The sequence below is a fragment of the Scatophagus argus genome, chromosome 3, assembly GCF_020382885.2.
Source record: "Scatophagus argus isolate fScaArg1 chromosome 3, fScaArg1.pri, whole genome shotgun sequence".
Classification (NCBI taxonomy): domain Eukaryota; kingdom Metazoa; phylum Chordata; class Actinopteri; family Scatophagidae; genus Scatophagus; species Scatophagus argus.
The window spans coordinates 11,224,613-11,251,911 of NC_058495.1; the positions used below are offsets into that span (position 1 = coordinate 11,224,613).

Here is a 27,299-nt window from a genome sequence, read left to right on the forward strand (position 1 = left end):
TGACAAATCACTCTCAGATTATATCTTTTGCTTTAATGTGAAGGATTTGTACAGTTATTCACAAATTGCCTGCGATTGCACACTTTTCCATTTGTACAAGAAATATGTTGAAAGCTAAAAAATGACACTGTTTAATAATTGTGTGTAATTGTAACACATGTTCACAACTGCTGCAGAATATCCACAAGGTCTTCAGCTCATTTTGAACAAGTTCCCAGTCATCATGGCCACAAATTCTGAAAAAGTCCAAATGAGCAGTAAATGGCATAATATTGCTATAATTTCCTTACTTATAATTTACTTCACTTATTTTATGTTATTTATTCAGAATAAGTACACATTTTGAATACACTTGTTTTTTATATATATATAAATATATATATATATATATATATTTCTAATAAAACTCCCAAATATAAACACATGCCAGAAAACTACAGTGTGTTAAGGGTCATATCTTTTTGAATTTCCTAATACACAACAATATTTGACAGGTTCCAGAGTCCTAGAGTCAGTCTGAAACATGAATATAATGTTCAAGCAAATTTATAATTTTATTGAAGGCTGTAGTGTTAATAACATTTAATTTAATTTACATTATTCAGTATACTTTCAGTTTGTTAATATATATATATATTACTGCCTTTTTGACCCAAACAGTTCTTACTGAATCTGAGAGAAATCAAGATTTCTTCAAATCAGAACAGCAGTAGAGTACAGGCGAAATGTACACTTTGATAACTACCTTCCATTAAGACTAAATATATCTAATATCTTCAATGAAATCAATTTTTTTTCGAGTTGTTATTGCCTATAATTTAGAACATGAAAATACACCCGTACCTTCATAATCAATGGTTCCATCTCCATCTTTATCTGCCTCCTTCATCATTTGCTCTGCCTCAACCTCGTTAAGTGGTTCTCCTGCATTCATCAGCACATATCTGCAAATTAAGCATAAAGGAAACACATCACATTGGTGACAAACCCAAGTTAACACTGAGTAAATAAACCGATGGGCATGTTCATGTTCACTGAGTTCTCTTATTTATTTTTCTGGATTTTAATGTAGGAAAAAATAAGTCATTACTTGTTACTTAGTTGATATTTAGTTGAAGGTGCAAAGCAGCCATTGATCAAATTAAGAGTTAATAAAGACTTTATTAATTTATTCTTGAGAAACTTAATGTTTTTCTTTTCTCATCACTTATTCTTACTTGAGTGTGTTCCAGTCAATATATCCCTTGGCCTCTTTGTCAAATACTTTAAAAGCAGCTCTGAGTTCAGCATCCTGGTTCTTGGTTCTTTCGTGGTACAGTGCCATCAGACCCAGGAAGCTGTCACAGTTAAATATACCTTTACCTGAAATGTCACAAAAATATCAACTTAAAGAAAACATCATTATTTGTGTGCCACTCAGTAACTTTTGTTTGTTGTTTGTACACAAAGACAGATATATTTGTATTGGCAAATACATACATACTGTACATAGCAGATAAAAACAGTGCATTAGAAATCATGTGATTTTTAAGTGCAGTGATGTTGGATTTAATGTGGTTCAACACCACAGGCTTTACTATAATTATAAGCTCCCCAACATGCTGTATCTCTAAAAAACAAACTGAGCTTCTTTCCACGACTGTCCTGGAAAAAGGTCCTGAAAAATTAACATTTAAGGATTAAAGAATGACTTCCATTTTCATACATATTAAGTACATAAAAGAAATATAAAAGCTGAAACATGTCATGTATTATAATTTTTCAAAGTATCTAAATTTTGTATGTGGATACAATACATCTAAACGCCAGTAGAGAATTAATAAAGATTAGATTTGTTCTTTCCCCTTTTCAGTTCAGAGAGAGAAGGGTAAGAGTAAAGGAAATAGGAAACAGGAAAGGAAATGGTAAATTACATCCTCCAGCATAACAGATATAACTAAGTTTTGTCAGTCACGTTAAAGGGAACTTTTGACACAACAGCTATTCTTACAGGATATAGGCCGTAGCCTTAGATTTTATTCTACTGTGACTTTTCTGCATCATAACTTTTCACAGAGTTAGCAGGAAATAATTTGTTACTATCAGGGAACTAAGTGCTTGGATTAGGCTGTACATTTTAGAAAAAGTATCAATTCTCATCAGGAAAAAAAATGGATATTAAAAACATCTTAATTAAGCAACATTTTCCAGCTGTTAAATTGCAAGATGTTAACGCCATGTCTGGAGATCAGTGTTTGTGTGTTTGGGTGTGGATGGTGCTATCAGTCTTTCGAATAAGTAAAGCCCAATACACACAAATCACACCTAGTGAAATACTGACACCTAGTGTTTTATGTAGTAACTTGCATAAATCACTAGGCGCAGTGAAAACAACACTCTTCAGTGTTAATAGTAACTTCATAATATTATCATGCTTTTTATAATGCATTTAGAAAGATGTTATTCTTTTTAAAAGTTGCACACGGGTTTGCTTAATAAAGCCTCAATCTATTGATTTGTAATTAAAGTCCTGACTCGGCTGCAAAGGGTAATACCATGTTTGTTTTAAGATTAATTTATCTTAACCTTATCAGAGCAAGTGGCAAATACCCATTTAATCTACCTTCCAGCACTTTAGCTAATGTTAATGGCAAACTTTCGCTGATGTGAATGGCTGGGCTATCATTAGAGAACCTAATTTAGCACAGGAATTGCACATACTTACTTTGTTCGACTTGAACTTTAGACAGATAAAGCATCCACTTCCATCCTCACCTCCAGGTGCAGTTCAGAATACATGCAAAGCATTGCTTAAAGGCAATTAATACAATATCATCTAAATATATAACAGTTAAATACACCACTATAGTCTTGAGTAGAGTTGAATCAACAGCTTTCTGGAATGAAAAAGTTAAGATCACATGCTTCAACATCACATGATTTATGGTGGGTTTGTTGTACTGGATGACATTTTATTTATACCTAATAAAGCTTAAGTTTAAGCAATTTGCTAGCTCTGAGAAAATAGATCACTTAATCTATGTTATCCTAAACTTGGTGAACCAGCTGCCACGCAAATGTTGATAAACATTAAGAATAAAATAATCCATTTGATAGATGTCTTTTAGAGAATGGTATTATGCAGGCTTATTCACCGTCTTTGTCAACATCTTTGGCCATCTGGCTGAGTTCTCTCTTCGTAGGATTGATTCCCATTAAACTCATCAGTCTCTCCAGCTCCTGTGTCTTCACATCTCCATCCCCCTCTTCATCAAACATCTCAAAAACTCCTTTGTACTCTATAATCTGCTCTTGTGTTAAATTGTTGGCCTGGAACAAAATAAGGAAGTGGTTTGGCGAGGTGCATTATTTCACATTTGCAGTTAGCAAGATTTATCAAAAGTAATGTAGATCAGCACAGCAAAGCTTCTGGAACTAATTCATTCATTCAATTAACAATTTTATATATTAACTTTCTTTCTCATAAGGTTCTTACCATTTTCCTGGTAGTTCAAACACGGCTGAGGACAAGCACTTACTGTAGAATGAGGGAATGCCTTAGCCTCATCACCACTATACTTCTAATGCTGTATCCCCAGAGCTTAGAAGAGCATGCCTCAAGACCTTCTATGGCACTTTAAGGATGGACTTGATAATTGCCCATGAGGAATACTTGGATACTGATCTCAACTAACAAATGGTAAACAGCATAGTTAAATTAGAAAATAGCTGGCTTGGTAGAGTTGTAATTAGTTAAAATGCAATGCTCTTCTCAAAGTAACCAAGACAGAAAATTGTCTAAGCAATCAGATATATTTTTTGATCTCAACATCATATGGTCCACCTCTGGAACTGCAGTTAACTTGCTGTTAGCTATTAGCAAGTGTTTGTACATCCCACAGTGACACTTGTGAAAGAAGATGGCCAAATAAGGAGACACCTAACTACAAGAAGTTATTTCCAACATCGCGATGGGAACATTAAGAATTTCACATATGTTATTCAAGGGGAAGATGAATGTCGGTATGCCACATCCCCCCAGTTATCCTGTGTGTATGGAGTTTGAGTGGAGATACAGTACCAAGTAAACCAAAAGAGAAACTGTAACCCAGACATTATCAAGGCATTGGGTCTTAATATTTATATTAGCTGATTATCAGCAAGTTAATGAATAAAACACTACAGTGGAAATACATATTGTTCTGTATTCTAACTTATAATGAGCCAGAAGTCAGAATCAGCCATAACAAAAGAATGTTCCCTTGAGACATAGCAAATGCGAAAACAACCACATAGAAGAATGAATGAAAATGCTGGTCAGTCAACCTACACAAAACAAAAGTTTACTTGATATATATATCTATATATATATATCTATAGATAGATAGATATATATATACACAAAAGGGTTTAAAAATTACATGTCTGGTGATCAAACTCAACTGCCGTTGCTAATTTGCTTCACTGCCAGGCGAAGCTAGGTACCTGGCACCAGGGTGTTTTAAAGACATCTTTTAGTTAAGAATACAGATACCATAGAGTGTTCAAAAAATAAGAGGGTGGTCAAAAAATCAATGTGATAAAACTTAAAAAGCCAAAATTGGCCTTTTGGCATAGACTGACTTAAGAAAAGGTATTATATATTACAACTACTGTTTTAAATCTTATAGTAAAGGAATTTTATGGTGAGATTGTTTTGGGAATGAACTTTTAAATGTCAACTTTATATCTAGACTAGAATGGATAACACCACAACATTTGACTCAATAATTAGTGACTTGAGATAGTGTTGGATGTGGAGGATAGATGGATGGATAGATGAATGGATGGATGGATGGGTAGGGTGGTCTGAAACAGATAACCAAGATGGTTGGGAGGAGGGTTTGTTGTTGTGCCACCCTAGCCTACCCTGAACCTCAGACAGCATTACATACTGTCTGAACAGAGAGAAAGGAGTGAGAGAGAAGGAGAGAAGAGCTACACTTAAGACTGAATGAAGGAGGCATGATAAAGGAGTTACAGTGATAGATGAGATGATGGATGGATGTGGAGAGGCATAGGTGGAAGGTGAATAGATAATGGAAGGGAAAGGTGGGTGACCTGAGAAAACTAAAACAAGCAGGAGAGGACTGGTGAACCAGGTATAAGGGAAGTAGGCTCAGCAGGTGCTTCAAGTTGTGACCCTCTCCAGAATCTTAGTTAATTTGTTCAATATATTTACCTGACAGAAATTCAATTTTATAAGCAAATTTATCAATTTGGTGTGTTAGTTACATGGAAAGCAATTACTTTCGGTGAGTTCCAGCAGGCACATGTGGATGCTTCACATTCTGTTTTCTGATACTATGCACCTTATCAGTGGAATGAAATGCAAAACAAACTGAAGTTAAGAACACTTGTTCCTTTAAGGAAATTGAATGCTCCCTTTTCAGATACTTTTAGTTATAGGAGTACTCGTGTGTTAATTTTTTTTTTTTTCAAATTAACATGTCTGTGATGACTCCCTCATTCTTGTTGTAATGTTGTATTTACGTAAATGAGCCTCAGATCTCCCTTGAAAAAGAGTTGTTGAGCTCAATGAGACTTCCTGCATAAAGTTTAACTAACTACTGTACAGAGATTCCAAATGCCAAGATGAACTGTATGTCAGTCCAGTTAATGTTTGTTTGTTCTTTGGGAAGTTGCTGTGTTGCACATGGGCCACTTTTATGACACTTCACTGAAAGTGAAAACTGTGACAGCTTCTAAGAAGTGCAACACAAGATGGCAATGACTCATCAGGTGCTGAAGTTAGGGGCTGAAACCCTTCAGATGCTATATGGAATTGTAATAGAATACACACGGGCTACACTATTTGTAATTTATTTGTTTTCTGAATCGGTATACCTATGTACCCGAGACACATAGTAAACTATTGCACACACATTAAAATCAGAACACACCATTTCCCAATGAGGTAGGCCAGATTGTGTTGTTGACACTGCCATTATTAGCTAGCTACAGGGCCCTGCTGGAAGCATTAATACCACTTCCTTCTTAAGGAGCCAAATAGGAACCCGACTGACGAACTGACTCAGTCTTTCAGTTGGACTGGTTTGCAGGAAAAACAACAAATGCACACCATATTCTTTTATCTTTCAGGCCATTATAATGAAACGCAAAAATAATAAATCAGAACTGCAGAACAATTGTTCAAAGTGATATAATGACATTGGCATCTCCAACTGCAGTTAGATAAAGCACCAATCAATCGAAGGTTCTCTAACCATCGCTGATGCAGCGTGGGGTTTCCCAGCGCTGACTGCAGGGTTACCGCGCCCATCTCGTCGTTCGATGGCCGGACGAGAGTGTTACTACGGAAAGGGCAGATGTTAAGCTTGGCAAAAGGAAGACAGTAGGCTGTCTTGTTTAATGAGGTATAGTGACTGTAAAGACTGGCTTTTTTTGCCTGCCTGGGCAGTGTCTTCACTACAAGTCTAGTGGGTGTGATCCCCCCCTCCCCTCTCCGGTTGGTTGACTGAGGTTGTCAAGCTTCCTAGCCGTAGCCTGCGTTCGGGAAGGGCTGCTCCTCGGAAAACGAACGCTAGCTGGCTAGCTAGTTAGAAAGCTAGCGTTGTGGTGTTCGTTGATGCGTGGATCGGGGGTATACGCTGTCTTGTTTTCCAGTCAATGCCAAACGCAAAAACAAACGCAAATTAAATCAGGTAAGGTGAAATCAAACGATTATCATTTTTTATCTGTCACAGTAATGGGTAATACCATTAACGTTAGCTGATGAATTGTGGCGGAATTTAACTGTCCGGGGGTGGGGTGGCGATCGTTAGCTTCCTAGCCATTTAGTTAGCTGCGGTTAGCTAACGTTAAGTTGGCTATTTTATCATAAGCCGCAAGTAACGAAGGTAGTAAGAGCATCTGCAGCGGTTGATCCTGGCACTTGGTATTTGTGGCGAATAAGCAATAAGCTGCTAAACTTATCTTCATGTACGTGGCATACGCATCCAGTCAACTGAGATAGGTTAACCACTGTTAATGTTACCGAATGCCCCTGGCTGGTTGGTTGAAGTAACGTTAATGTTGGCCAGAGAGGCTTGATGACAGTGATGGCCCAGCGGAGGTGCCTTTTGGCCTGAAATACGGGAACGATATTCAATACTGGGTAGTTGGAAGCCAAACGATATTTAAGACGACAGTGGCGTTAATGTTAGAACTGTAAGCTTTAGTGGTTAGTACTGGGTTTCTTTGTATTCGAAATTTTACATTGAACGATGTTGCTATCAGTTGATTATGACACACTGGGTTGGGCAGGAACAATAAACGTCCCGTAAACAAACTGACAGCAAATATTGGATATTGGCGATAGCAGAACAGCCAGCCTCACTAGTTAACTTGGGAACTTCACGCAGATGTGTGTATATATGTATGTATGTGTAAGAGCCACACTTTATTAACGTGATATATTGTAGCCGCGTTAACACCCTTTTTCCTACAAGCCGATCTAATAAGTTAGCACGTTGCTCCCTTCCTGCAACGGAGCGGCCGAGCCGGTGCAACGCCTTTAACTTCGGTTAGCAACGTTAACATTAGTTATTTATCACTAGATAGCTAATTGGCGTCTATGCAGCGATGTATGATAGGGCATCACCCACTTCACGAAAAACACCCTTATCTGTAAATGTATTTCTCTCTAACTGGAGTCAAACGGCCCATCGCCGCCCGACCTTGCAGTTTTTACAGGAACGGGTCCACTGTAGGGTTAGAAAACCAAATAAACATACGTCGTAATCAAATCAGCCGTGCGCTGTCGGGTTTAACGAGATTGTTAGTATGCAAGTAAGTGGATTTCTGTAGGCCGAGCTTGTAGATTTACCCTCTCTGTTGGCTTAAAAGCTAACTACATAGCATTCCATGTAATTGCGGAAGAGCTGCTGAGTCTACCCTTAGGTGGCTTTGGTTACGTTTTTTTGCATTAGATGCTACTAGCTGTTTGGTTCATCTGCCATGTAATTCAGTGGGCCTTACGTTAAGCCAGTTTTACTTGTTTACCTGACACTGTTAAATTGCAAGTAAAACTGTTACTAATAAAATGACTGAGTACATTTACTTTCTTGAATACTAGCTCTGCCCTGCCTGCAGGCCCATACTGCCAAGGCTGCTAACAAGCTAACTAGCGGACAGCAGTCTGCAAGATGGCGTTTAGCTGCATCTTCTCAGATTTCCATCAGAGGTAGTCATGTTATTATGTTTTGCAGCGTTAAGTAAAATTCGAAAACAGATTAAACCTAGACAAACACTAATAGTCTAATCCTCGGTATTTTGCTACATTGTTGTGCTGAATTGCAACAAATCTTCGCCTGAAACGTGTGGTGGAGCCTCTGTGGGCCCTACCTTCTGACCGTGTAAGAGTAATAGGCTGACTAAAACAGCTATTCATGAGCCATTCAAATACAATGCAAACTAGTCTACAGTTGTAGGCAAATCACAGTACTGCACACAGTAACGTTGACAACTGTAAGTACACAGCACGCAGTGTTTGGTAAACCTGCACACAGACATCATTTAGAAAATCTACAGATTAGCTATATTTATTCTTTTGCTTAGTACTCTTATATTGGTAATCTTCTGGCTATATTACTATTAAGCCTGCCAATTCTGTATGTAATTTTTGAATCCTTGAAAATGCAGCTTCATCCTGTTTTATTAAAGCTAGAGTGGTAGCCTAATTGTACAGTATCTGATCACACTGGACAACTGGAAGAGGGGGAACTGCATTTGGCTTGTGATTTTACCAACCGTGTGTAAATCCAGGCACTTGGTTTAAGCATGTTGTGTGTAAAAGAATTAAGATTAAAATCATCCTTTTATGATTGGGAAAACATAATTCTAATGCTTCGGCTGGCTTTGCCAGCTGTTTATGTTAGTGGACATGGATAGGATTAGAGATTTATTGACTGGGATTTTAGCTTTTAGGATTATAGAGATGCTCAGTGATATTGCTGGTTATGGCCTTTCTGTGATCCAGCTTTATATCTGTGAAACATTGCGTTATTATTGTTTAACAGTACGGATGAGCTCACTTGTCTGTATTACTGAAGACAGAGTTACATTTTGTATTTTTTAATTTAAATGGAAATGTAGGAGACGCTTTTGGAAAGTAGCAGGCACAGACTGCCCTTAAGGGACCCAAGAACAGCTAGTGATCTACAACTCCAGGCTGTTTGCCACTGCTCATTGTTTATCATGCAGTCAGCTGACCCTGATCAGGCGCTTGGAAAGGAGAAGTGATGAGGGAGAGGAACTCCTTAACTGTAAGCATCCACAGAGGTCAATGGGAAATAACATTTCTTAATGTGGAATACTTAAAAGTTAGATCTGTAAAATTACTCCAGCCTGCCCCACTTTTTGATATGCGCGTTTATGTATATATAAATAACGTGTTAGTAAAATGAACACCATTGTATCTCAGATTTCATTAGTAAACTTTGTTATGTGAAAATATAATTCGGCACAGTTGATTCAACTCATATTGAGTGCAACTCCTAGAAATTTCTACTAAAGTTGAGAATATTGTTTTGAAATATCAACTGTATTTTAAGAGGTTTTCAAGGTGAGGTTGTCTGCTGTCACTTGATGATACTGCATAATAGTTACATTCCATGACATGTTTATTTGTGGATTAATGCATAAGAGGATAACCTGTGTTTAGAAAGGTCAACCAATCAGAGGACCTAAAGGATAACATAGTCAGATAGAGAAGATGTTCAGTCTTGTCCTGAAACCTCCAGTGACATAGGCCAACTGGAAAACACCAGGTAAGGTAACAGGGAACCCAAGATTGATAAGAATCTGAATAAGATTAGATAGTCAGTCAGAGTTCATTAGGTGTGCTGATGAGCTTTTTTTCTACATCTATGTAGATTCTCAGTCATCCAGGTCATCTTGCGCTGAAGAGCTTAAGTTGGGGCAACTACATTGTAATGGTCCACTTTGAGCTGCTACATGAGTTATATGCAAACATCTGTTTTATTGCATAGTATATTTTCTGTGTACTCAAGAAATGTCGTTTCTGGGTTGTAATCTTCCAATGCTTGGTAAAATATATTTCTAGGAAGTTGCCTTTTGACAGTCATTTTATTTTATTTTATTTTTTAAAACTTGCCATATTCAAGTTTTGGTTGCTAACCAGTTTTTAAGATGTCAAAAATGAAATCATGACTGATTTAGCACCGCAGAAAAATTCTGTACCATTTTAAACATTCACATGTTAAAAGGATAGTTAGATATTTGTTTGCTGATTACTTTTGAATACTCATTTTAGTTACTTGAATATTTAATTTGATGGTTCTGAGCACAAGCGCTCCTCTTTCCCAGAATAACTGAAGTTGGTGACAGCCCAGTGACTGTTTCACAAATTAATATTTCAGTTATTGCAAGTTGGTTTGGCTAAAAGTCAACTGAAGTAATGTACTGAAATGTAGCTACTGATCTTTAAAAATAACAATATAAAGTTGCTCACAGCTGTGGCTTGCAGCCATGATGTAAAAACTGCCTTTTTATAGCTTTCAGTAAGTAGACTTACATGTGCATGTGTCATCAACCATTTGGATTGCCATATGTCACTGTATGTTGCATTAACTGACGGATACAAAATTCTTATCAGAGATGTAACCAGATGTGTTTTGGTTAAGATAGTGTTGTTTCACCCTGTAATTGTGTTAATACTTTTTTGTTTTGATATCACGATCCACATAAACAAAGTCAAGTATTGTTCAGGACGGCTCATTATGCCTTGAGTATTTCCTGTCATTTTTTGGTCTTCCCTAAAGTAACTGTTTTGAATTGACATGAAATAATACATTGATTTGCTTTGACAAATTAGACTTAAATGATATGGTTATTATATTTGGAGCATACCATTTGGATCATGTCATGAATTTTAAAAATGAATTTTATTAGATGAAATTTGAGAGTGTCTCGAGGCCCTGTATTAATATAATTGGCTTATTGATCGCTGAAATTCTGATAACCCAAGGATTGAGGTCAACAGGATAATGACTGCTTTTCGGATCATTGGAAAGTCATGTCTTAACAGGATTTGTCTGGCAATCTGAATTGTGTGTCAGGATTATGTTAGCGACATTGAGGTAGGAAAGTAAGGTTGAACCACAAAATGTACAGTACATTCTAGGTAAACAGTTTAGTCGATTGAAATGTCAATTAAAATGACAGCAGGCAGAAAATCCTCTTCAATCATAACATTCTGCCATTAAGAGATTTGGTATTGCCTGAGTTAAGTTCAGGCCCACTTTGCTTGCTATTGAAAATATGACCTTGAATTTAAAGTGAGGAACAGTTTGTGAATGATCTAACTTCTCTTTTATCCATTTTTAGATCAACAAGTGCCCTGGTAGCTGGAGTAAGGTAATTGAAAAAGCAGAGTAAAATGAGTGAACTGGACCAGTTACGCCAAGAGGCAGAGCAGCTCAAAAATCAGATCAGAGTGAGTAACAAACTATTTTTTGTAAACACTTTTTCCTACGCAGTCAGTTATCAGTAAAAATAGCATTATCCAGTTAAATCACAGGTAAGCTTTACAACATTGATACATGTAAAATTTAGAAATCCTGCCCTAAAGATCTGAGTTTTTCTTTTTAGGATGCCAGGAAAGCATGTGCAGATGCCACACTATCACAGGTAAGGCATTTAACATTATGTCTTTCTCTTATGTTAAAAGCATTTGGTCTGATATTAACCAGAATAACTAATGTTTCAGATCACAGCTAATATTGACCCCGTTGGCCGAATCCAGATGCGTACAAGACGAACGCTGCGGGGTCATTTGGCTAAAATCTATGCCATGCATTGGGGAACAGATTCCAGGTGAGCTAACTGTTACAGTTTCTGAGCAATTGTGCACATTGAGATTTTGTTAATGTTGTTACATTCTGTACTTGCTCTGTGTCAAATGTTGAGTAAAGTGCAAAAGATAGACAATGCTTAAATGTAAGAAATGCTGCACTGATGTGGTTAATATTGCACTGTATTTCAGCAGTTTGGCAGAATCTTTTCCTCAGTATTTGGCTCATGATTTGAGATAAAAATAGATCTTGTGTGACTACTGCAGTTTTTATTGTGGTAGTTTTCATCTTGCTGTTCTCATTTGTGTAGGCTCTTGGTCAGTGCCTCTCAAGATGGCAAACTCATTATTTGGGACAGCTATACCACAAATAAGGTAAGTTATCATTTTTGACAGGTATTAATGAAATAATTGAATCAGAGAAATAACAATAGCGGTTGAGACTTGCTGATGAAGATGTGTCAGTGTTGCCAACTAGATGCAAATAAAGTAACAGTTGCTACATTTTTTAAATTTGAAGTACTTGTAGGCAAAGCAGATAGAAATGCATATGGGAATAGTTTCTGGAGTTTCACGTCAGTGACACCATCTACCGTGTAAGCTTTTTTATATTGTTCCAGTTGCTGTGTGTGTGTATCATTATTATTATTATTATTGTTATTATTATTAACACATCTATTGAGAAACTCATTAGGTTTTACTAGATTTCTGAAGGTAAACTACCTACCATCCATATTGCATTCATTTGACAACAACTCGAAAAGTGTTGCAGATCAGCTGAGAGAGAGGCCTTTGCTTTGGGGCTGATTTGTCTAGTGTGCAGTAAAGTGGGATGGGTAGAAGTAGTAAGCTTTATACAATAGGCAATAAATCCAACTGGGAATTAAATGATTAAAGAATCATTCTTTCATTGTATCTCTAGACCTACTAAGAAGTTTGCAGGTCAGATTGAGGTCACAGTTGTGTATGGGATACCTTAATTTCTATAAGAACTCACAAGTCGAAACACTGGTCAGGGTTTCCTTGATAATGAAACAAGCTTGGCAGACCACCAATCCAACGGGAACCTCTGCCAGGCCAAAATAAATCCCCCCCCCCCCCACGTTTACCTTGAAATTACAGGTTAGCTTCTGCTTTCTTCTCTTCCTCTGCTCATGCTCTTTGCTATGTGTTTTTGCTGTCATTAGTGGTGCGGAACAAGACACAAAAGTAAATTCTAGTATGACTGCTATAAGGTCCATGCAGCACAATAATGTGATCCTCTCTCAAGTCAAAGCAGTCGGCCTAGCGGAAACACTGCAGTTAGTGCCACATTACACTATCTGTGAGAGCCACTAAGTAGCAGCTGATTGATATATATGATTACTTTCCATCAAAATGGAAATGATTCGGGCATGACTGTACAGGATGCTGACTAATGCCTAAAACGGTACATTCTGTGCTCTGTTGTCATTTCACTCACTCTCACTACTTGGGTCATAAATGCTTCACTTGGTGACCTTGCCTGGATTTTCTTTAATTTTTGGGCTGAATGTACAAGAGCAGTACACATTTAAATGACAAGCCCAGCTTTAAAATTAGTTAGACTTTGAAAAGATGCATCAGACTAGCATCTACATGATAATGGTTTTGGATTTTGGTCCTATCCCGATTATAATGGAATCCTGTCAGTAATGGATTTCCATAGTTTCAAAACTAGGGTGTCAGTAGTCATCTTACATATTTATTAACTAATTACTCTGATACTTCAGAAGAGGTTTTTCCTCAGAAAAACTGAAAGTTCTCAGATTGGTAAAAAGGCATTCCAATTCTTTTTAAAGAAATTTCACTAAACATATTTGTGTGTGTTGTCACTTTGTTGTAGGTTCATGCCATTCCACTTCGATCTTCCTGGGTCATGACTTGCGCGTATGCACCTTCAGGAAATTATGTGGCCTGTGGTGGCTTAGACAACATCTGCTCGATTTACAACCTGAAAACACGCGAGGGGAATGTACGCGTGAGCCGTGAGCTCGCTGGACATACAGGTATATGACATTCTTTTATTTTGTACTTTTTTCCTGTCTGGTAATATTTTAACCACCAATGTTCCCTTTGTGATGGGAAACATGGAAAATACATAAAACCACTATATTTAATATAATATATTTTAAAAAACAATATATTTAGGAATACAGAACTGGTAAGGTAACATTTGTCTGGGCAAGATGGTATTTTAAAAATCAGATAATGTCAGTGTCTACAAAATTAAGATGTTCATAAATCCAAGAGCTTAGTGACTTAGAACATGTGATTTTAATGATGCATATTTGGGCAAATATGGGAACTGAATATAGACTGCTAGATGTTTTTTTCCTACTGCCAGTTAAACATCTAATATGAAATTCCATTTTAATAACCACTCTATTGATCCTCTGAATATAGGATATCTGTCCTGCTGTCGCTTTCTTGATGACAACCAGATTGTTACAAGCTCTGGAGATACCACTTGGTAAGAAAAAGGATTCCCTGCATTGAGTTGCTATTAAGTCATCATTTTTTGTGAAAAACAAATGGCAAACGGTATCTTAATTGTTCATTTTATTTTATAGTGCCCTTTGGGACATTGAGACTGGCCAGCAGACAACTACATTTGCTGGACATACAGGTGATGTCATGAGCCTGTCATTGGCCCCTGACTCGCGGTTATTTGTCTCTGGTGCTTGTGATGCTTCAGCTAAACTCTGGGATGTTCGAGAGGGCATGTGCAGACAGACGTTCACCGGCCATGAGTCTGACATCAATGCCATTTGTGTAAGTTATTCCAAAAATAGACAATTGTGCTTCATGCTACATACATTTGTACTCTTTTACTTGAAATTACACTTTGGGATTTTTTTTAACGTTTTATATAGATGTAGCTTTAATTTTTATGTGTCTTTCTCTGTTGTTCAGTAAAGAGGTCTCTTTTGTGATTTTTAGTTCTTCCCTAATGGCAACGCCTTTGCCACGGGCTCCGATGATGCCACCTGCAGGCTGTTTGATCTGCGTGCCGATCAGGAATTAATGACCTACTCTCATGATAATATCATCTGTGGCATCACCTCTGTTGCATTCTCAAAGAGTGGCCGTCTTCTTCTGGCGGGATATGATGACTTCAACTGTAACGTGTGGGACACATTAAAAGCTGACCGTGCTGGTAAGTAGTTGAAGTGTGATCTCAAATAGCAACTATATATCTCCTACATGTTACAAAAATACTCATATACTGCATATACAAATAAAATAGGTTTGTTTGCTTGCTGTCTTGTTTATTGCCTTCAGTTCCAATTACATAAATTGTATTTTATGAGTATCACAATTGGAGTACAACTAAGATTTTGTGGTAGAACCATGTATTGTTGGATGTTGAATATTAAATGAATGTTGTATCTGGCATCTTTTCTAGGTGTCTTGGCTGGACATGATAACCGTGTTAGCTGCCTTGGAGTCACTGATGATGGCATGGCAGTTGCAACGGGATCCTGGGACAGTTTTCTGAAGATCTGGAATTGAAGCCTGAAGGTTTTTTTTTCCTCCCTCACACATTGTTATCACATTCTTGACCCTGCATTTTTAATAAACTCTAGATAAACTCCAGGACAAGATCAGTTAAGTAGAGCTCAGATACCGGATTTTTTGTTTCCGATACCAATACTAGGTATTAAAAAAAAAAATACGAGAGGCCAATGTGCTCTAGTTTCAGGAATTTCATACAGGCAATGTTTGGAGAAACGACCGGTGAAGGTGCATCTATTAGATTGACCAAGAAGAGCCCTTCAGATAAACCAATAAGCACTTGCTGTAACAGATGTATGACAGTACTTTAAAACAAGTGAAGTTTGCTGCTTTATTGCTTTACGACGATGTTGCTGCTGCACGAACTATTGATGTTCATGGTTTTAACAATGAGTTAAGGCTTTAACATTTTGACATTTTTCTGTTACTCTCAATTTTTGGTAAAAAATGTCTTCGATTCGTCAGACTCCCCCAGAAAGCCAAAAAACTAAGCCATCATTCTAATGCCATTCTGTGTGATAGCTTTTTGGTAGATCCAAGCCCATTCACTATTAAAATGACACAGAAGGTTAAATCAGCTAATTTGTGGATCAAAGTAGGTTACCTAAAGTCCTACCTAAAGAATTTCATTTGTCTTTATTTTCCAGATGTTCTTTTAACTCCAAAGTTGACTGGAAGACCATTACAACTTCAGAATGTTCACAGCATCTTCTTCAACACTGTTTAAACTGACTTGGACACCAGAAAAACGAAGGGAAACCAATGCCTTTCCTACACAAAGAAGAGCACAATTGTTTATCACCTAGTTAAGAAAGGATCTCCTGTGGTATCAAATCAGAAACTTGTGCATTCCTTCTTGGACCATTTTATGTTACCTTGAAAGAGAAAACAACACTATCATCCCATGCAAATGTGTGCGTCTTGAAAGCAAATGTCGGAGTGTAATTGTACAAATTATTTAACTTTTTTTTTTTTTTTTAAGAATTCTATTCTGATGGTTTGTTATTCTTGATGGCTTTCTTTTTGTCATATTTCTTTAGTGGTTTTAGATATGTTTGAATTACAGCTTGTCTTTCTAATCCAGTTAAATCATATAAGACAGATGAGAGAAAACATGCAGCAAGTAATGCAAGTAAAAGCTTGGATCATATTACACGAGCAGCTTTCAAAATGTCCATGATGTATTTATATACTAGCTGTTTTTGTTTCATCACAGCCTTTTGCACATGAAGAAGCTTTGCCTCTCAACTAATACTATGTTAACTAACCAAGCACATGCTATAAGTTATGAATGCTCATTCCAGTACAAAAGGAGTTATTACGAGTAACTTATACAGTTAACCCCCTTACTTCTTGTACATGCCTTTGACTTTGGGTGGGAAGGGGTGGGGTAGCAAGGTAGGTGCTGAGATAATTAGGGCATGGATGAATTTTATTATATGGATGGGGGATTGTGCTTAGTATCCACTTTGAGTGAAACACCTCACCTGACTAAATAGACACTTCCTTTGCTTGGGACTGCAGTTGCAACTCTGTGAATGAAATGTACAAATCAATGTCTGAAAATAATGGTCTAATGTTTTAAGTTAAGACATTTAATTTTGTCTGCCATGAGTTAATTTAGATGTGCATGCTGTAGACTTGCTTTCAATGGTGCAAAATCCTAGATTTTTTTTTGTTTTGTTTTGTTTGTTTCTGAAGAGGAGAGTAACATATGGATTTGAACTTAATAGAAGCCAATTTTTTTGGCTCCAACTCTGCATACATCATGTACTAATACTGGTAACGCTATGCACCAGAGTGAGCAAGAATGGAGAAAGACTTAATATTGATCGCATACTTAGTGTAAATTATGCTTACCAGTTCTATTGATGCCAATTTTTGTAATAATTATAACAATCATTGTGAGAATTCTATCCTTGATGAGTCCTTTTCTCTCCTTCAAATCTTCACACTTAATGGAACAAAATCGTCCTCACATGCTGTCCATGCTAAAACTTTTGTACATTTTTTTTTTCTTGGTCTTAAATTGAAAATTGGAACATCTGAATGACAACATTTCACTGTATACATAAGCACTTTTGTTAAAGTTGTGACATATTTTCACTTTTCTTTTTTTTTTCTGCAATGATGTACAATAAATGTGATGTATTCGTGTGTGGCCACAAGTGAAAATGCAATTCAACTGAGATGGATTCCCTTTTCTCTTTCCATTAATATTATAGAGCTCTGCACCCTTATGTACCTTTCACTTTTTGTATTTCATTTCAGTCTGTTGGTGTTACACGGTGAGCTGGATGCAAGATAGATACTGTACTAAATTGTACTGTTATTGATTGAAAAATGTAATAAAAAGCTGTTTGAGATCTCTTAGTTGAGTTGAATCCTAAAGCTTTTAATAGTTTCTCTGTTTATTTCAGGGTGTATAATGTTGCCTAAATTTCGTTATATTGATTTGTCATATATATTCAACATTAGTCTGCTTCAGGAGCAGCAATTTATAATTGTGAGAATATTGTGACTTGTTAAAGCAGGGTAGGGATTAGAGTAAGACGAAATACACATGACAAACTTAAAATAAAAAAACAGCCAGTTGATTAAGTGTCCGCTTTAGCGTTACTTATTTTGGTTTTTAATTTTCACTTGTACAAATGAACTGATAAAATCCTCTATTAGTCTTTATTAACGTCCTGGAATCAGCTCAGTCTTACAATTTACTTTGTATTCTAAACAACCAGTTTCACAAAAATTCCATGGCAACAAATTAAAATTTATTGTGTTTGTAGAAGTGACGACCAAACTAACACAAAAAAGACCGTTTCAACAATTACGATTTAGGACTACATGTACACCATCCTCACAATTGCATACCTAGTGGCTGAAACGTACAGCGATGCAGTGGTTATCGCTTACCAGAATCCTGTATCTAATAATTTAACGGAACGAAAACGTTTTAACCTGAAACTAAATCCTGCAGATCAAAACTTAACTGTAACCAAGACATTTCATTTTAAAGAGTGCATGCTCAATTTACACATCTTTATTTCAGAGTGTGTAGAACCGATGCAAACCGCCATCTTCCCGTCTCTAACAGCCAACATAACGACTAACTAACGGAAGCTGTCGTAGCGGGTGTACCTGGCCTATATCATGCTCCAGTTCAGGGGAGGGGGGATAAAATAAATTTGATTATCAACACTACAATTCAGGAATGTGTACTGTACTCTATACAAGAACTAAGTATGATAGTAGTGATGGTTTTACAAATGTACACTTACGAATGATTAAAATTATTGCATACATCAACTATACAATGTAGAGAAAATAACCGCCATAGAATGAAACCGTCCATTCTAATGACGTAGTTCCCTTTTCGCTTAGATAATGCCATTTTGGTAAGACTTGGTGGGTTCAATTTTTTCCTCGTGGAAAAAATAGTCTGTTTATATTTCGGACGAAGCAAGCGTTTTGTTGAATTTTGATAACGTCACCGGCCTGCGAAAGCCATTTTCTCGGACTAGTTAGCAGTGCATCGTAAGTAGTTTTCAGTAAGCGGCACAGTTGAACCGTCGTCGTACTGTGTTGACGACACGGCACGGCTCCCTGTCCCACCGAACAAAGGAATATTAAGGTCGATGCGTGTTCGTTATCGCAAGCGGAGCGAAATATCTTTTGTGAAATAGTTTAAAGCTAAACCCATCGAACGCAATTTTTGTTACAGCAGTTTGACATTTTTCGTCAAATATATCTAACCAATTACCTGGACTCATTCAGTGCTGTTAGCAACATTGGCTAAGGTTAGCCGCAATTGTGGATAACTAGCGAGCTAACTGCTAACTTTAGCATTGTTTTGATTCAAGCAAGTTTTCTTTTTGTGGAAAATGGCCGAAGTGTATATTCGAGTGGCGGAGGAGGAAAACGAAGAACCCATGGAGATACCCTCTGAAGACGACGGGACTGTCCTGCTCTCAACCGTGGCAGCTCAGTTTCCAGGGGCGTGTGGCCTACGTTTCAGGAGCCCCGTGTCTCAGTGCATGCGAGGAGTGCGTCTTGTGGAAGGGATTTTGCACGCACCAGAAAACGGATGGGGGAATATCGTTTATGTGGTGAACTATCCAAAAGGTGGGTTACATATTGACGCTTTCACTTTATGTTTCATTTTACACGAACAGATGGTCAGACTCTATTTATAATTCATGATAGAACTTCAGCACACTGAAAATAATGCGAATGATGTAAGGCGATGTTTGTCCACGCCCACAAAAGTGTGCTGAGAGGCATTGAATTCATTTACAAAACGATCACAATGAGATCATCCCTGCTACCAAGTGTAAAGGATTCTGCCTGTGTTGGTAGTAAATATTATGCAATTTTAACTACTGTAAAAGGTCCTTGGACAAATATTCGTTTCAAAACATGCAAAAGAGATTACTAGGTAAATGGCAGTATTGCATAATAATGTTTTTTGGGTTTTTTTTGAAAGTGAATTAAGTTTTTTTTTTATACAGCTTTGGTCATGGCAGTTATTTACAAAGTTAAAGAAGTGGTGGCAGGGAAGGTCACACTGTCTATCTGGTCAATATACAATGAATTTGTCTCTGTTTGTCACAATTTAGACAACAAAAGGAAAATGGATGAAATTGATGCATCCTCTGCTGTGAAAATGAAGAGAGGGGATATGAAGACATCTGACCTGATTGTACTGGGCCTTCCCTGGAAAACAACTGAGCAGGACCTCAAAGATTACTTTAGCACATTTGGAGAAGTCATCATGGTTCAGGTATAAGATTAATAACATAAATGATATATATGTTGATTTGCTTTGTATGTGATAACAACAGATTTTCATTGATGGACATTTGTTTTTTGTCTCAGGTAAAACGAGATGCCAAGACCGGAAACTCTAAAGGATTTGGCTTTGTGAGATTCACAGAGTATGAGGCTCAAGAAAAGGTGATCTCCCAGCGCCATATGATTGATGGTAGATGGTGTGACTGCAAGCTGCCTAACTCGAAGGTGAATATGGTAATGTCCATGCATATACCCACACATCACGGGCATCAAATTGACACATTGCTGCTATTACACATTCGTAGCATTGCTCATAATTTTTTCCCATCTCTTGTCAACAGCAAGGTCTGGACGAGCCATTGAGGAGTCGGAAAGTGTTTGTAGGCCGCTGCACTGAAGACATGACCACAGATGATTTACGGCAGTTCTTCATGCAGTATGGAGAAGTCACAGACGTCTTCATCCCGAAGCCATTTCGTGCTTTTGCTTTTGTCACATTTGCAGATGATCAGGTATAATGCTAAATGCGTATAAAGTACTTTCTGTTGTGGTATCACTGCCAAGATTACCTGATTCCTGTCTTTTTCCCCCTCACAGGTTGCCCAGTCTCTCTGTGGAGAGGACCTAATTATCAAAGGCGTCAGCGTTCACATCTCAAATGCTGAGCCCAAACATGGAAATAGGCAGTTTGATCGCACAGCACGGTTTGGGAATGGTTTTGGAGCTCAGGCATTTGGTAGCAGCCGTAGTGGGTTAGGGAGCAGCACTAACAGTAGTCTGGCTAATTTTGGTTCCTTCAGTCTGAACCCTGCTATGATGGCTGCTGCTCAGGCTGCTCTGCAGAGTAGTTGGGGGATGATGGGCATGTTGGCTAGCCAGCAGCAGACATCCACTTCAGGCAGCACTTCCAGTGGAACAAGCTCTAGTAGGGACCAGAGTCAGTCCTTTGGTACAGGCAACAGCAACTACGGCACCAGCTCGGCCAGTCTTGGCTGGGGAACAGGGTCAAACTCTACAACTAGTGGTAGTGGGTTTAGCTCAGGTTTTGGGTCCAGTATGGAGTCAAAGTCATCTGGGTGGGGTATGTAAGTTAAATGTTTGTATGGTAAGTATTGTGTCGAAGATGAGTCCTTTCAAAAATTTATTTCCGGTGTTGATGCGTATCTGAGAACTTAACACTTTTGTGGAAGATGTTTTGTACATTTGGAAAAAATGCTAAAGATTTAATTTAGAGTGTTGAAGTGAATTGTTTACCAGGATGTCCGACTAAAGTGCTATTTTTGATGTCTCATTTGTTTGTATCCATTTCAACTGGATTCTCTAATGCATGCATTGTGAAATGTAATACAACCATTTTGAAAATGCATGAATGTTTGTGTTTCACCATTATGCGGCTTGGTCATCAGTTTAAAAGGCAATCTTGCATTGGGAAGAATCTGGTTGAAACCTATGTGTTTTAAGTGCAACTTTATTTGCAGTCAAGTTCTGTGGAAAAGCCTTCATTGAAATCTCTTCTGCAGTTCACCTCTCTTCCATTTTCCTGTGAGGAAGCTCCTCTTTGGCAGCATTCTTGGGGTGATATCGGTTTCATTCTCCCTCTTCCCACCAGTAAATGCTATGCCATCAAAGAACGGCTTCACTCCGCATGTTCTAAGAGACGGTGGGTGTTTTCATTTTTATCCACTTTTAAATGGAAAGAACTGCGCAACTGACATTTTAAGAACTGATGAGTGCGATTGCGGATGGCTTGTGGCGAAGAGTGAAGCGATGAGTGAGCGAACGGAGAGACGCGTGAAACGGACTGGTTGTGCAGTGAAAGAGCCCAATTTGACTGCTTTTTGAGTGTGTGAGTGGAAGCTGCAGATGCTACAAGCGCCTCCCCTAACGTGGACATTCATTAATTAGTACTTCAAGATTTTTTTTTTTTTTTTTAAATCTTTGCAAGTTTTTCCTTTAGCCTACTCTTGAGTATGTTGATCAAGTGCAGAAATATCAAAATGTAGTGGAATGTTGTGATGAATATTTGTATTGCTTATATTATCTGATTTGAATGCTGTATGGTGTGTGCTTTCATGTTATTGAACTGATCTGTAAGTGTGTACTTGATGTGGATGACACCTGCTGAAGACTCTGGGGGACGTGAGTGATAGTGTGAGAACGTGGAGTGGTGTGTCCAATGATTCCCAGTAGCTCTTGTTGTTTGTGAGGTGTTTAAAAACATGTCAAATGAAGGGAGTTCTCTAATAAAGTTCATTTGAATAGATGCTTAGTTGATACTACTTGAGTCAGTTTGTCAAATAAAAAAACATCTAATTCGATTCACATATCTAGGGACCTTGGGCTCCTGGTCGAGGTCTCCGTTTGAACCCTGACTGAAGTCTGTTCTGAAGGACGAAGACGGAAGTTCCAACACTTTCAGTGTGTGGCCTTCTCAGACATGACATGGGGTAGTACTTGTCTTTTTGCTGCTTTTAATAGCTTGTCAGAGTGAATTCTCAGCAATATGGCATCAATTCTCCAAGAAATGTTTGTTTTTTTTTCCCCTTGATTTGATTGAAAATAACTAGTGGCACTTTGCTGAGCCTTGGAATTGGTGATTGGGATTTTTAGATGTCCTTAAACACTGAGTGGCCACTTGATCTGGTACACCTGTACAGTCTATTACAATTCAGTATAACTACTCTGTGATAATTAGCATTTTTGTTACATTTATAATGTTCAGTTTTTGTTGTCATGGTCAGAAATCTATAAGTTAATTCATGTTTTATCTGTATTTGCACGCATGCGGGGGGCCAACAAGACACCAATACTATTGCAATATCAAAACAAAATTATAGCCATCATAACGGTTGACTTTATGGTCATTATATTGGATTGCTTTAGATTGTATATGTTTACCCTATGAAGTGGTCACTGGGTGTTTCCTCAAGTGCAAAACGTATCCCAATCATTCTTGTTACATTTTGGAGAAACATGGCAGATGGATAATTAAGCAATCTGAAAAGATGTAGCAGAAGTTCAGAGTTCTTCTAGTCAGTCTCACTTTACATACTTTCACATCAGTTCAACCATTTTGTTGTCAGACCAGTGCCAAATGCAGTGTATTTTGACATTACATCAGCAGACCCCAGGACAGATAACGGGTCAGAAATTATTAGCTCAAAATCTGCATTGTATATAAAACCAATGTAATATATCAAATGCCATAAGATCTAATTGTTTGGAATTTTTCCAGAGTTGAAATGCATAGTTCTTATGAAAGAATGACTACAGCACCTTTGACACCTCACTCAATGTCATGTATTAGTCTTCATGTTTATTTGAATGTTGGACACAAGTGAGACACTGCAGGTATGCCTGTGTCTTGTCTTTATTTCTTTATTCTCTGCTTTCCTCTTCAGTATCTCTGCTCTTCCTCTTCCCAGTATTTTTCTTCTTCAAATCCCTCTGCTCCTGGTTCAGTTCCTCACTTTTATTTTGTATGTAGATGGACTGAAATGAATAAAGCAAATTAAACATTAAATTTGCTGTCTTCTGTAGAATATACACCGCTGACACAATTTCAGTATACTTAAGTGTGAGGATGAAATGTGTTTGAGTGGCTAAATTAACTACATGTTTAATTTTGATTTGAGGGGGGCTCATATGTTACTACACATGGCATACATGACTAAGCGCTGGGTAACACCTTTCAGTCAATAGAGTGGAAATAACTCACCAATGCAGTACTGCGGCGGGCTGCTAACTTTACATCCTCTGGGGATACTGTGCTTCTTTTAGCATGCCTGAAATCAAATGACATTTTAAATAACATGTATTATGAAGAATATGAGGTACTGAAGGCCGGATCAAAACAAATGAATATACCTGTAAAATAATAATAATAAAAAAAAATACTCTCACCTTGCAAAGGCCTCCAGATCTTTAGCAAATATATCTGGAAAAAGCAAGACCCAACAGTGGAAAGTTAGATTGACAAGTATGAAATGGCATTATGTTCAGTATTGTTATTAATTTTGTCCAGTATCTTTGATTTAGTAACATTTCTTTTGTATTCTTAACAGTTGTCACAACAGCACAACGTGTTTCTTGTTTTGACACACAAGTTTGATGTATTTTTGTGTCAGCATCTTGGATCTACAACTTAAATAAGACCAGATGGAGAGGCGTACATTACGTGTAGTGATAATGAACATATCTACAGAAGACTGCCAGGAATGGATGGGGCACTGAGGACATCAGATGTGGCCAGATGCAAACACAGGGTTGTGTAGCGCTACTGTATAGCTCTATAAATCACAGTAGTAGCCATACTGTACATGTGCATATAGCACATAGACAGGCTTTCTGTAATACTGGGATTGCTTGAGCTTATTTATTTCTGTAACATTATGAAATGTAGCACATTCCATACAATAAAATGTGACCATTTGTAATCATAAAAAGAAAATGGGACATTTTAAAGATGAGTGACATAAATCGTGACACCACCATGCTCTGTGAGTGAATAAGTAATGTTTTTGTGCTTGTTTACACTATTTTTGGGGACATTTTGGCTATATTAGACATATGAGTGAGCTGACAGAAAATGAAGTGTGAAAGTGAGTTGAAACGCCCTGGCAGATCAAACTAGGGTTGGCGTGGTTGTATGGTCAGCCTCTTGAAACCCCACAAGCACCATGACACCTGACTATTCTCTTTAGTGGAAAAGAGTAATGGAAGAATTAGCTGATGCTGAGACATCCATGAAGTTATCTGCCTGAGTGCAGATCACCACTCAGTAAGGCATGTACCAATCAAAAACATGCATATACTACAGTATAGTATAATTCAGTGTAACAGCAAAAGTTACAGATGGATAGCCAGATACTTTACTGATCCCAGAGGAAATTCAGTGCATTATAAGCTTTACAAGATATTATTATGTATTGCAGGCAACACTGACTAAAATTCGTTTTACTGATCAAATACTAAAGTTAAATAACCTTTAACGCTAGCAACAAACCATATGAAAGTCATAATATATAATAGCATTCACAGTGTGTGAGTTTTAAATGTAAAGACTGGAGTAGCAATCCTGTGGAAACCCACCACACTGTCTGACTGTTGTCTCGGCTATTGCAGCTATGACTTGTCGACTGAACTCTCTGTGGTGATCCTCTCCCATCTGCTGGCATATGCGACCCACGGTGTAATGGATTGCTGCCTTTAACCTCTGAAATTCAAACCATTCAGTCAGATTAAATGAGTCAATATGGTGCTACATACAGTACTCCACCATAGGCATGATAACTTTACACGTCTGCTGCTGTACACTGCACGTTTAAGCCGTAACGTACGGATATGCAGCCAACTTTAGCAAAGTAATGATAATATTAAAGAAACGTGACGAGCTGTCACACATGTCATAATCATGTTCTCACCTGGTGTGTCTCGTCCTTATCGACAGACATTTTCTAGCGGAGAAGCGTTTTACCAGCCAGTTGAACAAAACAGGATTATCACAGCGGCTGCATTTAGTGAGGTAACGATGTTGGAAAATCCTCACAAAGTCAAGGTGTGACAGACTAAACGAGAAGCAATTCGTAAACACATGTTTCAAGCAGTTAGCTAACAGTTTGCTGAAAAAGAAAACTCGCGGCACAAATGAACAAACAAACCAACAACGCTTGAGTTTATTTCCTTTTTCAGTGTACAGGTTGTATAGCCCCACCGTGCGGTTTGGGGGAGATACTACAACGTTTAAACATTTAATAACACGTAGCAGTCAAATCACATGCTCTGATGCAGGTCCAGGAGCTACACTGTGGATTATGCTAGGTAGCACCATTTCATGTAAATACTTCAAATGCTGTCTTTTGAGATCTAAAATGAATTAAAAAAAAGACAAGATTATTGTGTCCTTTTATAAATCTGCTTGCAGACTTGATCCCCACAAGTAAGTTCCTGTGGAGAGAAAACATTAAGTTGTTAAACTTTTGAATCTACATTAGTAAAAATTGTAAAAGCAAGCATATAATTGAATTTACTGTTTCATTCATTTTCACGGGAGAGCAAAACTTTTTGTGTTTGCCTAATTAGTTGAACATAGATATCATTTTCTATGTGCTGGCCTATCCGTTCATCAAACCAGTCTTGGTGGTCAGAGACACTAACTGGACAGTGAGGGCGCCATCAGAATAAAAACTACTAAGTCATACCAGATGAAGCTCTTCTCCCTGAATCCAGTGAGTCCATCCACGGTTCTTCTTCTCTCCTTTCTGAACACACACCAGCTTTTCATTTTCCCAGTTGACCATAGTCTAATAGAGAACAAAATGCATCAAACTTCATATAAGACTGGCCTGCGATGGCAGTGTAAAAAACAGACTGGTGTATGAATTGTCTAAAAATGGCTTTTAAATTCTTTTATTGCATAGCAGTGATCACAGAAACATTTGCGTACCACTTTGTGACTAAAGTATTAAGTTTATACCTGGCATGACCTGTTGTCCATTCCTTTAGTCACCTCTCTGAACTCTTCTCCAATTTTGAACGAGCACTCGTAATTCTTGAATGTAGTGAATGTCTTGATTGTGAAACAGTCTCCGTCTTGCTTAATCACTTTCTGGGGCTTCAACAACGAGGCCATCTTGCGTGTTGCAAAATCAATGCCTGCATGTCAAAATGAGAGGAACTTTAGCCTGCTGCTACATCCATCATGCTCTGATCAGAAAATAAATATATATTTTCTGTCACGGGACATTTAACACTCTCCAGGTTATTGGAAAAAAGAAATACACGCTGATGAAATAACATCCCAGTTAATTTACATAAATAAAGCTGAGGAGGGGGAGTAAATTCACAATAGCTGCAGAATATTAAAATTAAAAAATCAGTTGAAGAAAACACCCAAATATCAGTGTGTATTTTCACAAATCATCTTTAAAAGAACCAGCAACACTTACCAAGTGCAACCATGTATCCTTCAAAATTGACATTGCTGCAAATGTCCCATGTGCCGCTGTAGTCGACAGGCATTTTGGATGTTTGTTTGACCCTCTGGAAGACTCAGTAAGCATGAGTATCTGGACTGCACAGATTTAAAGGCTATGGGTGGGATGTTTCATTGTGTGTCAATATGGGGCAGAGGTAATAT

The 27,299-nt window shown here is 37.7% G+C and overlaps 5 protein-coding genes across 9 annotated transcripts; 2 read left to right on the forward strand and 3 right to left on the reverse strand.

Annotated features, from left to right (window-relative positions):
• Window positions 1-192: 192 nt before the first annotated feature.
• On the reverse strand, window positions 193-3,258 carry LOC124057125 (calmodulin-like protein 6). Its single transcript, XM_046385261.1, has 4 exons — window positions 3,135-3,258; window positions 1,218-1,362; window positions 844-944; window positions 193-236 (listed from the first exon to the last, which is right to left on the reverse strand). Exons 1-4 carry the CDS (start codon window positions 3,256-3,258, stop codon window positions 193-195), a joined length of 414 nt encoding a protein of 137 aa, XP_046241217.1.
• Window positions 3,259-6,256: 2,998 nt separating this feature from the next.
• Window positions 6,257-17,736, forward strand: gnb1b (guanine nucleotide binding protein (G protein), beta polypeptide 1b). Of its 3 annotated transcripts, none has more exons than XM_046383458.1 (11): window positions 6,257-6,395; window positions 11,368-11,476; window positions 11,632-11,670; window positions 11,750-11,856; window positions 12,145-12,208; window positions 13,698-13,860; window positions 14,258-14,324; window positions 14,425-14,626; window positions 14,795-15,011; window positions 15,261-15,376; window positions 16,018-17,736. In XM_046383458.1, the coding sequence occupies exons 2-10, from the start codon at window positions 11,420-11,422 to the stop codon at window positions 15,365-15,367; spliced, it is 1,023 nt and encodes a 340-aa protein (XP_046239414.1). In that variant the 5' UTR covers window positions 6,257-6,395; window positions 11,368-11,419; the 3' UTR covers window positions 15,368-15,376; window positions 16,018-17,736. The 3 variants fall into 3 exon arrangements, with proteins under 3 accessions (XP_046239414.1, XP_046239413.1, XP_046239415.1); XM_046383457.1 differs by having other exon boundaries at window positions 6,328-6,683; XM_046383459.1 differs by lacking the exon at window positions 6,257-6,395 and adding an exon at window positions 8,227-9,284.
• A 1,000-nt stretch (window positions 17,737-18,736) lies between these two features.
• Window positions 18,737-23,684, forward strand: tardbpb (TAR DNA binding protein b). Of its 3 annotated transcripts, XR_006842963.1 has the most exons (6): window positions 18,737-19,492; window positions 19,987-20,150; window positions 20,246-20,395; window positions 20,503-20,673; window positions 20,759-21,821; window positions 22,493-23,684. XR_006842963.1 is itself a non-coding variant. In XM_046383455.1 (5 exons), the coding sequence occupies exons 1-5, from the start codon at window positions 19,252-19,254 to the stop codon at window positions 21,248-21,250; spliced, it is 1,218 nt and encodes a 405-aa protein (XP_046239411.1). In that variant the 5' UTR covers window positions 18,737-19,251; the 3' UTR covers window positions 21,251-22,424. The 3 variants fall into 3 exon arrangements, 2 of the variants coding, with proteins under 2 accessions (XP_046239411.1, XP_046239412.1); XM_046383455.1 differs by lacking the exon at window positions 22,493-23,684 and having other exon boundaries at window positions 20,759-22,424; XM_046383456.1 differs by lacking the exon at window positions 22,493-23,684 and having other exon boundaries at window positions 18,738-19,492; window positions 20,246-20,386; window positions 20,759-22,424.
• cenps (centromere protein S) lies at window positions 23,458-25,833 on the reverse strand. The gene is made up of 5 exons (XM_046383463.1): window positions 25,585-25,833; window positions 25,253-25,376; window positions 24,065-24,098; window positions 23,880-23,946; window positions 23,458-23,653 (listed from the first exon to the last, which is right to left on the reverse strand). Exons 1-5 carry the CDS (start codon window positions 25,612-25,614, stop codon window positions 23,540-23,542), a joined length of 369 nt encoding a protein of 122 aa, XP_046239419.1. The 5' UTR covers window positions 25,615-25,833; the 3' UTR covers window positions 23,458-23,539.
• On the reverse strand, window positions 25,809-27,268 carry rbp7b (retinol binding protein 7b, cellular). Its single transcript, XM_046383461.1, has 4 exons — window positions 27,109-27,268; window positions 26,637-26,815; window positions 26,362-26,463; window positions 25,809-26,107 (listed from the first exon to the last, which is right to left on the reverse strand). The coding sequence occupies exons 1-4, from the start codon at window positions 27,179-27,181 to the stop codon at window positions 26,054-26,056; spliced, it is 408 nt and encodes a 135-aa protein (XP_046239417.1). The 5' UTR covers window positions 27,182-27,268; the 3' UTR covers window positions 25,809-26,053.
• Between the last annotated feature and the right edge of the window lie 31 nt (window positions 27,269-27,299).

Bases quoted from the DNA above. Each gene is read 5' to 3' on its own strand.
- rbp7b (XM_046383461.1), bottom strand. From the start codon at position 27,181: ATGCCTGTCGACTACAGCGGCACATGGGACATTTGCAGCAATGTCAAT. The intron at 26,464-26,636 runs GTATAAACTTAA...GTTCTCTATTAG, and splicing joins TGGACAACAGGTCATGCCAG to ACTATGGTCAACTGGGAAAA. The intron at 26,108-26,361 runs GTATGACTTAGT...TTCTCTCCACAG, and splicing joins AGGGAGAAGAGCTTCATCTG to GAACTTACTTGTGGGGATCA.
- LOC124057125 (XM_046385261.1), bottom strand. From the start codon at position 3,258: ATGTTTGATGAAGAGGGGGATGGAGATGTGAAGACACAGGAGCTGGAG. The intron at 945-1,217 runs GTAAGAATAAGT...CTTAATTTGCAG, and splicing joins ATTGACTGGAACACACTCAA to ATATGTGCTGATGAATGCAG. The intron at 237-843 runs GTACGGGTGTAT...GGACTTTTTCAG, and splicing joins TGGAACCATTGATTATGAAG to AATTTGTGGCCATGATGACT.
- cenps (XM_046383463.1), bottom strand. From the start codon at position 25,614: ATGTCTGTCGATAAGGACGAGACACACCAG. The intron at 23,947-24,064 runs GTGAGAGTATTT...ATTTGATTTCAG, and splicing joins GATCTGGAGGCCTTTGCAAG to GCATGCTAAAAGAAGCACAG. The intron at 23,654-23,879 runs GTGAGTTATTTC...TATTCATTTCAG, and splicing joins CCCGCCGCAGTACTGCATTG to TCCATCTACATACAAAATAA.
- gnb1b (XM_046383458.1), top strand. From the start codon at position 11,420: ATGAGTGAACTGGACCAGTTACGCCAAGAGGCAGAGCAGCTCAAAAAT. The intron at 11,857-12,144 runs GTGAGCTAACTG...TCATTTGTGTAG, and splicing joins CATTGGGGAACAGATTCCAG to GCTCTTGGTCAGTGCCTCTC. The intron at 15,012-15,260 runs GTAAGTAGTTGA...CATCTTTTCTAG, and splicing joins ATTAAAAGCTGACCGTGCTG to GTGTCTTGGCTGGACATGAT.
- tardbpb (XM_046383455.1), top strand. From the start codon at position 19,252: ATGGCCGAAGTGTATATTCGAGTGGCGGAGGAGGAAAACGAAGAACCC. The intron at 19,493-19,986 runs GTGGGTTACATA...GTCACAATTTAG, and splicing joins TGTGGTGAACTATCCAAAAG to ACAACAAAAGGAAAATGGAT. The intron at 20,151-20,245 runs GTATAAGATTAA...TTTTTGTCTCAG, and splicing joins GAGAAGTCATCATGGTTCAG to GTAAAACGAGATGCCAAGAC.